Consider the following 15,373-nt stretch of genomic DNA (forward strand, 5'->3'; position numbering starts at 1 on the left):
ATATAAAAGAAACCAAATTATTTTGAAGATTTAGTAAAAATTAAAAACTTTGATGTTAATTCATCGATAAATTCATTTAATAAATATTTTTTATATGAATGTACTAACTTCTTTATTGTGGCATATATTTTGATTTCAGTTGTAGAACTTTGCCATTCTCTGATTCACAAATATACAACTCTTGCTGTTACTAGAAGCCTTACCAGGTGAGCATCTCATTCTCTGATTCACAAATATACAACTCTTGCTGTTATTAGAAGTCTTACCAGGTGAGCAACACATTCTCTGATTCACAAATATACAACTCTTGCTGTTACTAGAAGCCTTACCAGGTGAGCAACACATTCTCTGATTCACAAATATACAACTCTTGCTGTTACTAGAAGTCTTACCAGGTGAGCAACACATTCTCTGATTCACAAATATACAACTCTTGCTGTTATTAGAAGTCTTACCAGGTGAGCAACACATTCTCTGATTCACAAATATACAACTCTTGCTGTTACTAGAAGCCTTACCAGGTGAGCAACACATTCTCTGATTCACAAATATACAACTCTTGCTGTTACTAGAAGTCTTACCAGGTGAGCAACACATTCTCTGATTCACAAATATACAACTCTTGCTGTTACTAGAAGCCTTACCAGGTGAGCAACACATTCTCTGATTCACAAATATACAACTCTTGCTGTTACTAGAAGTCTTACCAGGTGAGCAACACATTCTCTGATTCACAAATATACAACTCTTGCTGTTACTAGAAGCCTTACCAGGTGAGCAACACATTCTCTGATTCACAAATATACAACTCTTGCTGTTACTAGAAGTCTTACCAGGTGAGCAACACATTCTCTGATTCACAAATATACAACTCTTGCTGTTACTAGAAGCCTTACCAGGTGAGCAACACATTCTCTGATTCACAAATATACAACTCTTGCTGTTACTAGAAGTCTTACCAGGTGAGCAACACATTCTCTGATTCACAAATATACAACTCTTGCTGTTACTAGAAGCCTTACCAGGTGAGCAACACATTCTCTGATTCACAAATATACAACTCTTGCTGTTACTAGAAGTCTTACCAGGTGAGCAACACATTCTCTGATTCACAAATATACAACTCTTGCTGTTACTAGAAGTCTTACCAGGTGAGCAACACATTCTCTGATTCACAAATATACAACTCTTGCTGTTACTAGAAGTCTTACCAGGTGAGCAACACATTCTCTGATTCACAAATATACAACTCTTGCTGTTATTAGAAGCCTTACCAGGTGAGCATCACATTAGTCTATTCTTATATCAATCAGTTAGTATTAGGATGGTTTTTATCCTCTGTTTACTTGAATTGCATATAATAAACAATAGCTGCTATGCCTCTTGCCTCTAGGGGCTTTGTATTCGAAGAGAGGTACTAGAAAAATAACTTGAAACCGTCCCAAGACTTAAATCTGAAAATAGAATGTCCTAAAATCATTACAGCAGATATGTGAACGTGAAGCTTACATAACAAAAAAAATTTGGTCAAGTAGTTATTGAGATCTTAAGCTTCAGACAAAAAAAACTTTGTTACTTTTATACAATTTAGATCACAAAGTTAACTTTATTAACATAAACCTGTAACATACACTGTGGATGTAAAGGCTTTTTCTAGGGGGAAGGGAGGCGAAAATTTTGACTTCCTTACACAAAAATTGAGGGATTGTATATTCCAATACAACATGAGGAGGTGTAGGAGAGTGTAAGGGAAAATATCTTTTTGAGGGAGCTTAAATTGGTTGTTTATTTTATTGAGTCAGGCAATCAGATTTTTAAAAAAGCTCAGGTATTCGTCAAAGCTTTTTTCAAATGAATGGGTAAATTGCACAAATATGTCTTTTTTAGCCTCACGATTACTCCCATCCCCCCTCCATCATTAGCACTTTTGGGGGTTTTATTAGGGGAGTGCAGACATTTGTCAAGAGGAATGTATCAACCCCGTTAATATTACCAAGGGTGTGGATAACTTCCCTTTCTACACGCTTCTGAACCAATATAGCCTGAAGAAAAAAGCATCGTATTATAGACAGCTTTAATCGAATATTAAAAAGAAAAAATATAATATCAAAACCAGTGGCTGGATGCCGGAGGTAACAAAACTGGTTTTATTCTATAATTTTTATTTTGATATTCGTGGAAAGTTGGCTGTACTACGATGCTATACATGATTTTTAGGTATGGCTTATAACCGGTTATAATCCAGCGGATATTTTTCAGTTTCGAAGGCATACTGGAAAATAAAATCACTTTTTCTGTTCCAAATTTTAACATTTAGGCCAGAACATGAGAGAAGAATCCAGCTGTGTCTTCATGTGTTGGAAATTTTAACAAAAGTTGATCCTGGATTTACTAAATGGAGGGGTGTTGTTTTACAGGTTAGCAATACAGTAATAGTTATTTCTCGTATTCATTTGAAACCGACCAATATCCGGTGGATTAGAACCAGTTCTCATCCATACAAAAAATTATGTCTAGCATCGTATTATATCCAGTTTTCAACGAATATAGAATGTACAATCATAAGATTAAAACCATCTTATACTTGTACATTTTATATTTGAAAGTTTATATTAAGAAATACTAATCCTGAATTTTGTGTTCTGTATTATTCCGAAAGTTGTTCAATCATTCTAAAATTTGATATAAGTTACTTGTATTTAAGTAAATCTTCTCAAAAAGAAGCTAAAATGATAACTATTTCACTCATGATATCATAATTAACTATAGCTTTATAGTTGTTGGAATTGGGATATATATTAGACTATATAAGTTTGAAGGAATTTTAATTAATATAATAGATTTGAAATCTGCATAAAATTTTTAGTTTTTTTTATAAAATTCGTTTTTTATATAATTCTTTATTTAAAGGCGCAAATACGATTTAAGTTAATTAATTTTGACATCTGTGATTGAAAACTATCTGCGCTCTGATTGGAGAAGCTTAAGTGTCGTATATCATTCAACCAATTAGAGCGCGGGTAGGTTTCAATCTAGCTTTCCTATTGGTCAAAATAAATTAACTTAAATCGTATTTGCGCCGTTAAATAAAGAATTAAATAAAAAACGAATTTAATAAAAAACCCTTAAAATTTTATGCAGATTTCAAATCTATTATATTAATTAAAATTCCTTCAAACTTATATAGTCTAATATATATTCTTATATAAAAGTAACTGTATGTGGTTCTCCTTGAAGCTTCTCATAGGTCCTGGAAAAGTTTAAAACTATATTGGTGGAGGGTACCTCACCTCTCCAAAGAGAAATCGCCACTAGAAAAAAATATCTCCCCCCCCCCTCCCCAAATTTTTACTTTTTCTTTTTGGAACTAAAATTGAAAATGTGAGAGGGCAAACTTTCTTCTACTCTTCCACCACCTTAAGTGCCCCTAGAGGCCACTAGTAAATGAATATTTTAAAGGAGATGGTTAGCTCTATGATGATCATAGCAAAGGCTGATTGGAAGAAAGGAATCATTACAGAACAGGTAACAACAATAATCGGATCATGAAGATGAAAAAAGTAGCGGGCTTCGTCTTACTTTCACTGTAACTTTTCTCCTATTTCTAGCCTCTGCGGGAGGCTCTAAGCCTCTAACCCTACGAGGCCAATTTCCTAACCTTGCGGGGCAATCGTTAACATTTACCTAAAACTACTGTGAAAATACGACTAGACCCGCTACTTTGTTTTCTTACCATGATCCCAATAATCTAATGAAACAGTAAAAAAAATAAAACAACAAAAAACATTAAAAATTTCAATGCATAATTGCTAAAATTCAGAAATGTTGTTCTTTATAGACAAATCAATTAATATGACTTTTTTTTAACAATCCTATAATAGAAAGTAGTAGGAATTCTGTCTGTCTGGATGTATACTGAACTACAAACTATTGAATACATAAGATAAGTCTGAAAAATATATAGTCGGGCTATAACATTAACCAATCAAAAAAGCTAAAAAAAACTCATAAATTTTTTTTTAGGTGTTCAAGAAGAGATTGTATTTCTGTATGGTAACTTTGTCCCAAGTAAGACTTTAGTTTTTTTTCCGGATATAACAAAAAGTCAGAGACATTGGACTGTAAATCATAATAGTACCTAAAGTTTTATAAACACGACCTCTCATTCAATGGCTAAAAGCTTTGGGTTTTTATATTAAACCCTGAAGGGAAAACTTAAGGCAAACTAAAAAGTAAAATACCTCTATTTTTCTTTCTTCATATCTTATTCCCTAATTTTAAAGTTTTTAAATGTTAGATGGACTTATTAATATACAGAGTTAATAAAAAAGTAGGTTTATTACTTGTGTGATCTAATAAATATTTTTTCAGGCACGTAAATGCCTACCAAATCAATCTAACAGCCCTCAAAGATCTAATTAGATTGTATCTATTAGATCTAACTATAATCTATTCAATCTACAATCGAAATAGAAATGGTTAGATTATATTATTTGAAGGCCAAGAGCACAGGTTCTCTATAATTCTATTTTGTCCAATAGTCTGAATTCTAGATTAGTTAATAAAAAAAAGTGTCTTACCTTTATTATACATTAACTGAATAAAAAGTTAAAATTAGGTGAAATATTTAGAGTTTATTAAAACAATAAGAACAAAATTAGTTTTCAGTTTTGGTCACATAAATATATAATATATTACATGCAAAAAGCTCGATTTTTGCAAATAAAGTTATAAATATTTTTGTTTGTAGGCAAGAAAATGTCAGAAAGGTGGATTCTCAAGAGAATTAAGGTTTTAACCCCATAGAATATTCAAGGCAACCAGCTGCCATTCAGCAGCATAAAAATAAAGTAAAAATCAATGAAGGCTGCAAACCCTGAAAACATATTGTGGAACTTTTGCTCAAAGTGTCACTTGAGCAATAAACCCCACCTTATTTTTAAAATAAATTCAGCTTAAAAAAAAAGGTTTTTATGCCTAATTCCTGATGAGGGGTGGGGCTTTTTTTGCACGACTTAAACAATAGGTACTCTAAACCTGAGGGGCAAACTAGTAAGCAGTGCCCAATAAAATCAAACCTAGCCTGACCAAAAGTAATTAACAAATCAACCCGCACCCCCTTATTTAGAATTTATTTAAAAATAATAAGTGGGTTTCTGTGCTCTACTGTGCACTTTGAGGGAAACCGCTAATATTATCTATAGTTTATTATATTTATGTATGTTCAATGCACTTCCTTAAACTTTATCTTGAATATAAATATTAGAATAAACCTTTTAAAATATTGGTTTTAACTTACACCCTAGTTTATCCTTCTAATTGATATATAGTGACTGACAAAACTCATCAGGCACTAAAACATTTTTTGAGAAATTTTCCTTAAAAAAATGCAACAGCAATTTCTCAGAAAATTTTTAAATACAAATTCTGCTGGAACAGAATTTTGTACCAATTTATTATAAAATCCTTACAAGAAACAACCCCATACCCCATTTGGTAATTCTAGATAATGCTAGACCCTGCTTGTTTTTCTGTTTTAATTTAGTTTATTTTAATTCAGAACAAAAGACTGAAAATTAGACATTGATATTATGAGATTTTATTTTTTTAAATGTATTCATTTGGTAATTAAGCTAAAAGTCTAAACCCTTTTAACAGTTAGGGAGTTGAATCCATTTTTATAGAAGCAGAAATATAATCTATGATTATGGTTTGGACCCTCTAAAACTGTAATCTACCCTTCCACTTTCCCCTCTCTTGGTGAAGATATCTTCAACGCCGATACGATTTTTGAAATATAAGATACCACTTTTGTCTCTCTTGTTGAAGATATCTTCACCAAGAGAGGCAAAAGTGGAATCTTAAATTTCAAAAATCATATCGGCGTTGAAGATATCTTCACCAAGAGAGGGGAAAGTGGAATCTTACATTTCAAAAATCGTATCGGCGTTGAAGATATCTTCACCAAGAGAAGGGAAAGTAGAATCTTACATTTCAAAAATCGTATCGGCGTTGAAGATATCTTCACCAAGAGAGGGGAAAGTGGAAAGGTAGATTACAGTTTTAAAGGGTCCAAACCATAATCATAGATTATATTTCTGCTTCTATAAAAATGAATTCAACTCCCTAACTGTTTAATGTATATTTAGAATCCATAGTTGATTATTTATATATTAATGTATGTTTTGTGTGTTATTTTTACATCTTTCATAAAGATATAAAAATACATATACTAACCTTTTACTTTAAAAAAAATAAGATCATGAAAAATGTGATTGTTTAGATTTTTAAAATCAAGATAATTATTATGTTGTTAGAATCTTGAATATTAATCGAATTAATTTGCCCATTCCTTAACCTTTATAAATATTCTGTATCAGAATTTATTCCCTGTGTTAATTGTTATTTATCTAATCTTTTTTTAAAGGGCTACACTAGCTTAGCATAATTATTTCCCCTACCTTATTATCCATTCATTTATCCTATTGTAAAATCTATAAAAATAAACTTCAAACTTAACAATTTAATCAAATGAAAAATGCCAAAATTCTTTCACAAAGTCTATTTTTGTATAGATTAATTTAATATATATTTTAATAGTGTATTTTATTTTATTATCCCTTATAATAATTGTATGTTATTTGCTTCCCTAATAAAAATATATCTATGTTTATTTTTATTTAATATTCAAAGAAGTACAAATTATTGTGACTTATGGAACAGGATAATTTAAAATTGCAGTATATAATGAAAAATATATATTTAAGCTATTACAATGTACACATAAATACAATATGATATTTGACTAGGTAAAAAAGTACAAAATTGTTCTAGATAAATAATACAATAACAATGAAATTTTATATTAAAACTGCTTTTAGTGTATTAAAGGACGCCTTCAAGAAATACCACGCTTTAACTGCTAAAAGACTGCCACAATTAGACCCAATACCCCAAATTTAAAGCCTTCAGCTTCAATAACAAAAAAGTTCTAGGCATTTCAAAATAGCATTTTATGTACAATGAAAATTTTGAAAGATTTACAATGCTTATAAAAGAAAAAACAATATTAAATTACGTCGCCTAGACACAAAATTATGACTTTATCTTTGTCAGAAACTTAGATTGCTGGTAACTGATTACATTTTTACAATAAAAACACCACATCTCATAGTCAAAATCCATGAAAAAAATTCGATTTAAATTGCATTTTTAAACGAAAATCAAACGGAAACAAAGGAGTAAACTAAGACAAGCTCAGCTGTGATTGGTTGTTTAGCTGATTCAGCCTTCTGATTGGCTACAGTACACTTGGTACAACGCAAGTTAAACTTAATTTTTTTTAATGATTTTGCCTATAAAAATGGTTATTTTTATTGTAAAAATATAATTAGTTACTGGTTGCCTAAATTTATGACAAAAATAAGCTTATAATTTTGTTTCTAGGCCACGTAGTTTAATTTCAAATCCTGCAATTCTTTCAAAATTTTCATTGTACGTAAAATGTCATTTTAAAATGCCTAGAAATTTTTTGTTATAAAAGCTGAAGGCTTTAAATTTGGGGTATTGGGTCTACTTGTGGCAGTCTTTTAGCAGTTAAAGCGTGGTATTTCTTGCAGTCTTCCTTTAAGGAAGATATCATTTTCAATTATATCAGTAGAAAAAGTGATTAACTAGAAGCCATAAGGATTGCATATTTTTAAATATTACAGAACCTGACAATGGCTTTATATTGTCAAATGGTAACTTATTGACTAAGATTGACTCTGTACGAGATTGAAATATTTGCCTCTGGCCTGCATTAGCTCCTGGTGGGACCCATACTCTGATATTTTGCCATCATCTGAAAACACAAGAAATAAAATATCATGTTCATGTTTTGTATCAGAAAGCCTTTTCTGTCGGAAAAACTTCTTTATTGAAATAAAAACAGCAAAAAAATACACCCAATTAACCATGCTAAATTTTTATTCTTGTCTAAGTGTTTGTGAACCTAAAATAAACTTTGTAAAAACATATAGTTGATGTTTATTTTAGTTTAGATTAGATTAATTAAATCTAGGAGAAGAAATATATAAATACAATATAATTGTCTATAGAAGTTCAAAGTGATTTTTAAAGATAAAATAGGCATGGAGAATCAACAATATGTATATGAAAAGTTAACCTACCTACAAAGAATATTGTATCACATCTAGCAATAGTGGCAAGACGGTGAGCAATGGTTATGGTTGTTCTGTTTTGGGCTGCACTATTTAGGGCCTCCTAAAATATGTCACAAAATTATTTTCTTTTTTTGTGTGTTGACAGAAGCATAGTTTTGGATACAAAACAAAGGAAAGAATTAGAATATACTTGGCATGAGAACCAGATCCTGTTTTTTCTATATTCAAATTATTTGTGTTAGAACCTCATTCCTTTTCGATATTTTAAACCAGCATAGCTTAATAATGGGAATTGTTTTTCTTCCATCTTATAAATTAAAGTACTAAAAAAGAAACATGTCAATATAAAAATACTTCTTTCTTACAATTTGTGTTAACAGAATAAACAGTGAATGGTAAATTAGAAAAAGAAATCTTGGTTGAAAGTTTTCCACAAGTTATACTATTAGAAAATGCTTACCTGAACTATTTTCTCACTTTCAGTATCTAATGCAGAAGTAGCTTCATCTAGAAGCAGGATTACTGGATTTCTAGACAAAAATAAAAGTTCTAGGTTAGGATTCAGGAATAAATTTCATAATAGCCTTTCAATTTTCAATGTTTTTTTTTACTAGTAAATGTTTGATTCATGATATGTTACCTTATCAAAGCTCTGGCAATAGACACTCTCTGCTTTTGTCCCCCAGAGAGTTGTGTTCCCTTTCCCCCAACATTTGTTTCATAACCTTCTGGCAGTGAACTTATGAAATTGTGAATGTTTGCTGACTTAGCACTCTCAATAACTTCTTCCATAGTAACTTGTCTTTGGTTATCTCCATATTTTATGTTATCAGCAATTGATCTGTTGAACAAGGCAGGCTCCTTTAATTATACAATTAGTGGTCTATTCATTGGTATTCATTAAATTTTAAAATCTATGTCTTAGGTTTTAAAAGATTCACCTGTGAAACAATACCAAGTTGTGCTCTGACAGCCTGAAGGTTACGATCCATAATATTTTTGCTGTCAAGGGTGACAATTCCAGAATCAGGATCATACATACGCTGAATTAACTGGATGACAGTTGACTTTCCACATCCTGAATGTCCTACAAGAGCAACATTCTTTCCAGGCTCAATTTTCATGCTAAAACCTTTCAATACTTGCATGTCTTTTCTGGTTGGATAGGTAAATTCTATTTCCTTTAGAGTTGCTGATCCTTTCATATCATGGATATTTTTGTCAGTCTCATCATCAGATATAATCTTAGGGGAACGTTCTAGTACTTTGAAGATAGGATAACCTGCCTCAAGTTTTTCTGTGAAGTCAACAGCAAATGAGAGAGTGATAGCAGCCATCATAGCACCTTGCAATACACCAATTGATATCTTCCAGAGATCATTAATCTTTTTATCTTCATAGGTATACAATTTTGTATACTCATCTACTCCATAGACCAGAACAGTTGCAAAGGCAAAAGCAAATGCAGAATTAGAGAGACCATAAATAAATCCTCTGATGTGAGCAAATTTAATTGTAAGATTGTGAGGTTTAGCAAGATTAGAGGAGTATTTGTCAACAATTGTTTGTTCACATACAAGACTGTAAACTGTTCTTATATTCTTGAGTCCATCTAGGGCTATCTTGGTGGATGCTTGAAGGGCTTCTTTTTGAACTCCACCATTTCTTGTAAAAAATATCATCTGATATAACATTCCTACAACAAGTATTGGTACAAATGCATTTGCCACTAGCCCAATCTTCCAGTTAAAGAATAGTGCCACTGCCATTCCACTGACTATTCCAGCAACAGACTGGAAAATCTGTCCAACCTTTGTCCCAGTTGCTGTTTGAATATCAGATGCACTAGCGCTAAGTAGAGAACTTAGTGACCCAGAACTATTTTCAACTTTGTCGAACCAGCCAATTTCCTGTTTTAAAATTGCTGTAAACATTTTTACTCTGATTCTTTCAGTAAGTTTCTCCCCTGATATAGCAAAGAATATTCCTGACAGTGATAAAGTTATGAAAGTGTACAAACCAAGTCCACCAAATTCCATGGCAAAAATTACTGTTTTATCCATTCTTGTGTCGTAATCAGGTTCTGCAAACAGCTCAAATATACCACCAAATAAAATAGCATAAGCAATATTCACCAATCCAAAAGCTGTAGAAAAAATCAATCCAAATGTGATGTACATAACTTCAGGTTTATTTAATTTCAAAAGTTTTTTAAAAATGTGAAATGTTGTTTTATTTTCTTCATCCCCAGCAATGCTATATTTCTTGTTTTTCTTGAACACGGTCTTTTCAGGTTTTAATTTTTCTTCTATTGGTTGATGACTGACATTAGGTGCAGATGTTTCTGTTTCCTTTACTGATAATTGTTCCATAACAAGATTGTAATAAATTCCTTTTCTCTCTAGCAATTCCTCATGTGTTCCACTATCAGCAATAACACCTTTGTCAAATACATAAATGACATCAGTGTCTTTAATTGTTGACAATCTGTGGGCAACAATAATGGTTGTCCTTCCTTTCTGAAACTTATCAATTGCCTCTTGGACTATTCTCTCACTTACAAGATCAAGTGCAGAAGTAGCTTCATCAAGTAACAAAATCTTAGGGTTTCTTATCAAAGCTCTTGCAATTGCTATCCTCTGTTTTTGTCCCCCTGATAGCTGAGTTCCTCCTTCCCCAACATAGGTCTCTAATCTTAAATTGCCCTGAATAGCAAATTTATAATGTTTTGCATAAAATGAATACAATTATACATTTAGGATTTTATCAATACAATATTTAGTGCTATTTAGAGCATTCCTATTAGGCAGCTTGGAAATGAAGTCAGCAGCATTAGCTTCTTCACATGCTTTCCATATTTCTTCTTCTGTAGCATCAGGCTTTGCTAATAAGATATTATCTCTAATATTACAGTCAAAGAGAGCTGGTTCTTGACGTACAACACCAATACTTTTGCGCAACCATTTCAGATTAATAGATTTTATATCAGTCCCATCAATGAAAACTTGACCTTGGTCTGTATCATAAAATCTTTGAATCAGCTGAATACAGGTCGATTTACCACATCCTGATGATCCAACAAGAGCTATAGTCTTTCCAGTTGGAATGACAAGATTTATGTCATTCAAAACTGTGACATCTTTTCTTGCTGGATAATGAAACCTAAAAACAAACACAGAATTAGAAACCATGGTAGGAATTACAGTAAATTAGTAATTATAGAATCAGTCAACAAAGTTCATTGGCTTATGTTATATAAAAAGTAGTACCTCACATTCTTGAACTCAATATTTCCAACTATATTCTCAGGTTTGGAACCAGCAGTATCATCTGGCTCAATAACAGGTGTTCTCTCTATTATATAGTATATTTTTCCAGCAGCAGCTCTTGCTGTGTCAAATGCTTCTATAAACACAGACGACTGGCCAATCTGAAGCCCTCCCTGCATAATACTGAACTGTGAGGTTAGAATTGAACCAGGATCTGAACTAAAACAATCCCTGAAGCAGTCATTCATATCTGCACTATCATTCACGATACATTGTGTTAAACATGACTGAACTTCCTCAGATTTTTCCTCATCTGAGATATTTTTAACACCATACCAGAATCCAAGGCCATAGACAGCATACATTAGACCAAACATAAGACCCATTACAAGATTCACAACTATGCTCCTTTTTATACTCTGTTGTCTTGCATAACCAATGTGTTTTGTATACTGCTTAATTTCCTTGTCTTGTCCTCCAAAAGCCACAACTGTTCTTATGAGTGATAATACTTCTTCTGCCAGTGATCCTGCCTTTCCATAGCTCTTCATTTCACTGTTTGAGAATGATGTTATCACTTTCCCAAAGATAATACCAAGTGCTGCTATAACTGGTATAACTCCACTCAAGATGGCTGCTAGTTTCCAGTTGTACCAGAATGCTACCACAAATGATGCTATGAAAGTTGCAAAGAACCTAACAATCATTCCAAACTTTTCTCCAATACCATCCTGTAGCCTATTCAGATCTTCAACCATTGAGCCAGCAAAATCAGTTGTTGTGTTGACATCATACCAACCAATCTCTTGCCTGAGCAAAGATTCCAGGAAACGCTTTCTTATGCGCGCAACCTGTCTTTCAGCAGCATAGTTTAAACATACAGTATATATGTAATTGGTAACAAAGTAGACAATTCCGAGAATACAGATTTTCCAAGCAAAAACAATCATTTCTTTCTTTAGTATATCAACTCTTTCCTCTTCTGTAGAAGGCAAGTACACATTAAGATAGTCAGTGAAACCATTAGCTATCTCTCCAAAGAACATGAACATCACTGGAAAAGCTCCACCAGCTACAACAGCAGAAATAAATCCAACACTAAAATGATAAGCAATGATTTATCAATCTAGATAATGAAACCACTAATGAAATAAATCTTTAATTCTTTTACCAGGGTTCTAAAGGGATAAGACAATGACGGATAAATTTATGTACATCCCTAATGTTAATACACAAAATCACCCCTTCTGTAGATTGCAATTAGTGGTTGAATCGTTTGGACACTCAGCTTATAAATCAACCAATCAAAATCCATAAAGTCGCCAAAATTGTTCAGCCAACGAATAAGGAAACATTATTGTAAAACTTTGTGGACTAGTGTAATAAACAGCCCATTGTCTCCCCTCTCTCTTGGATTTCTACAGATGCCAATTTAACAAATCTTATATAGTATTAAAATTACCTGATTAAGATTTTATCCACTGAGTCAGCATATTTGAATACTGTGAATATTCCAACAGGAGGAGCTAATTCAAACTCAGTCCCCTCTTCTCTCTCCTTAGGAGTTGGTTTCATTTCTATTGATGATTCCTTCTCATCTTTCATTTTTTTCTGATTATGGTAAATGTATTATTCAGTATGGCTTTGAAACCAATTGATATTTGCTAAATTAAAACCGGATCAAAGTCATACTGAAAAATCATGTATCATTTTGTATTATATCCAGTTTCCTTAGAATAAGAAATGTACAATCATAATATTAAAACCAGAGGTGAATTCTTAAAAAAAACTTTTGGCCCACTAAAATCAGTTTGCCCCACTAAAATTTTAGTGAGGCAAAATTATCCCCTCTAAATTTTTAGTTTGTCTCACTGATTTTAGTGGGGCAAAGGTTTTTAAGAATTCACCTCAGTTTTGTTAGCCAGTGCCTTCAGTATCTCGGGGCTAACAAAAAAATGTTATTATCTCATAATTGTACATTTTTATATCCGTGGAGAGTTGTTTACAATACGATGCGAGAAATAACTATTCTTTAACTCAATAAGTTTAGGTTAATTACCATTATTTGGAAATTCTAGGAACTGTAAAACTAATATTAATCTTTTGTTCCATTTAAACTGTACAATGAACTGAGCAATTTATATGATAAATTATTTAAAATAAGCCTCCAAGGCCATGGATAAGTTTCCTGTAAGATTCTTATTTGTTAATCTTATTAAAAGTGGTATAATTAAAGTTTAAATAAAAAAAAATAGCGTTTAAACCTCCCACAAAAAAAAATTATTTTCCCTTCTCTTATTAGTAAACTAGCGAGTGTGCCCAAGTGAAGAACACAATTTGATCAGTAGTTAACGAGATCTAAACACACAAACAAAAAAGGACCTTCTATTAATCAAGCAGTTCAATAGATTTAAAAAATTAAAACAATCAAGCTCTGTTCGTGATTATGACATATCAAATTTTAACTAAAATCAATTAAATTGTTTTTGGTTATTTTAGGCTCAGATTCTTAAAATGATGCAATCTTGGGGAGTAAAACTTCTAAATAATAATTTACGAGAGTCTGTCTGTCTGTTATGAACTTATGCTACTTATTGATGTTATCATTCTTGTTCATTTTATTAGGTGCGTGTAACAAAATGGACTTTTTATATTTGAGTTATTCCTTCAAATGCTTTGCTACTATTTATCGTAATATACTTGTTATTTTTAAAACATGTAAACCACAGGTTTTAAAATTTACTTTACAACGTAATAGAAGTTAATAAAAAATAAAGAATGACAATAACCATGAGTAGCGATAATAAATATTGGATAAAGATACAGACAAAGTAGATACAGCAGATGTTAGATGGTCATAAATCAAGAATAAATTTATTGGGGGGGGGGGGAATTTCGAATTTTTTCTATATTAGGAATCTATGCTTTTTTATCTTTTCAGCATGACTGACAAACCGACAGACCAAGAAAGTTATATACTTATTGCTTATTAGTAGGGAATCATCACTTTAAAACATTAGCCGATAAAATCACATTAAACCCATATGGCGTTATATACAGACAGAAAGAAAAAGTTAATTATAGAGTAGCTTCCCACTAAAAACTTCAAGAACAACTCGGCAGCCATTATTATTTTACTGTGGTTTTGTAATATGATTAAGATATGAGAAAAAAAACAGAGATCAAAAAGGGTTCGTGCCCCATTATGATACGTTCCCGTGTAAAAAATAACTTAATAATTCTACATCTATATCCTTGATTATAAAAATTTCACAAAATTACAAGATCATCTCATATTTTGTAGGCCCCAAGGGGACGCGGGCCCGAGCCAGCAAAAAAGTTGAATAAAATCATTATTTTCCCTTCTTTTAATTAAAAATAAGAGGCGATTCGTCGTATTTTTAAAATGGCTTTTATATGTATGGAAACCATGAAACAAATAGAAAAATCTCTATTTAAATTTTTTTCTCGTATTCATTCGAATCCGGTGGATAGGAGCCGGTTCTCATCCATACGAAAAAACTATGTCTAGCATCGTATTATATCCAGTTTTCTACGAATATAGAAATGTACAATCATAAGATTAAAACCAGTTTTTTTAGCCGGTGCCTCCGGCACCTCGGGGCTAAAAAAACTAGTTTTATTCTTATAATTGTACATTCTATATCCGCGGAAAGCCGTTTATAATACGATACGAGAAATAACTATTCTCGTATTATATCGAGAAATAACTATTCCTTTGTTTTTAAAGTTTGATTCTATTTGAAATACAAATTTCTTGCCTTTTAGCTTGATAAGAAGTTTAGATAATATGAAGAACTAGAGTTGGCTCGATATAACTATCTCCCTATTGGCTAGTTTTCTATATGTATATATATTTCTCAATAAATCTATTTTCCTCACCCGGCATTACTATTTAAACGGAAGTAAATATTTAAT

General features: G+C 31.8%; 2 protein-coding genes across 2 annotated transcripts in view; one reads left to right on the plus strand and one right to left on the minus strand.

The window, feature by feature from the left end:
• The window catches only part of LOC145335160 (uncharacterized), a 78,682-nt gene extending 72,013 nt beyond the window's left edge, over positions 1-6,669 (plus strand). The window contains exons 34-38 of the mRNA XM_080180892.1: positions 140-206; positions 2,318-2,417; positions 3,460-3,525; positions 4,024-4,068; positions 4,751-6,669. Of these exons, the coding sequence (XP_080037018.1) occupies positions 140-206; positions 2,318-2,417; positions 3,460-3,525; positions 4,024-4,068; positions 4,751-4,798 (326 nt within the window). The 3' untranslated portion in view covers positions 4,799-6,669. The remainder of the gene's footprint in view (positions 1-139; positions 207-2,317; positions 2,418-3,459; positions 3,526-4,023; positions 4,069-4,750) is intronic.
• A 948-nt stretch (positions 6,670-7,617) lies between these two features.
• Positions 7,618-13,088, minus strand: LOC145304675 (ATP-dependent translocase ABCB1-like). Its single transcript, XM_080146612.1, has 8 exons — positions 12,897-13,088; positions 11,435-12,532; positions 10,961-11,327; positions 9,107-10,852; positions 8,806-9,026; positions 8,626-8,695; positions 8,172-8,265; positions 7,618-7,843 (listed from the first exon to the last, which is right to left on the minus strand). Exons 1-8 carry the CDS (start codon positions 13,037-13,039, stop codon positions 7,755-7,757), a joined length of 3,828 nt encoding a protein of 1,275 aa, XP_080002738.1. The 5' UTR covers positions 13,040-13,088; the 3' UTR covers positions 7,618-7,754.
• Positions 13,089-15,373: the final 2,285 nt, after the last annotated feature.

Source organism: Acartia tonsa, chromosome 13, assembly GCF_053477335.1.
Source record: "Acartia tonsa isolate MP-2025a chromosome 13, ASM5347733v1, whole genome shotgun sequence".
In the NCBI taxonomy this organism is placed as follows: domain Eukaryota; kingdom Metazoa; phylum Arthropoda; class Copepoda; order Calanoida; family Acartiidae; genus Acartia; species Acartia tonsa.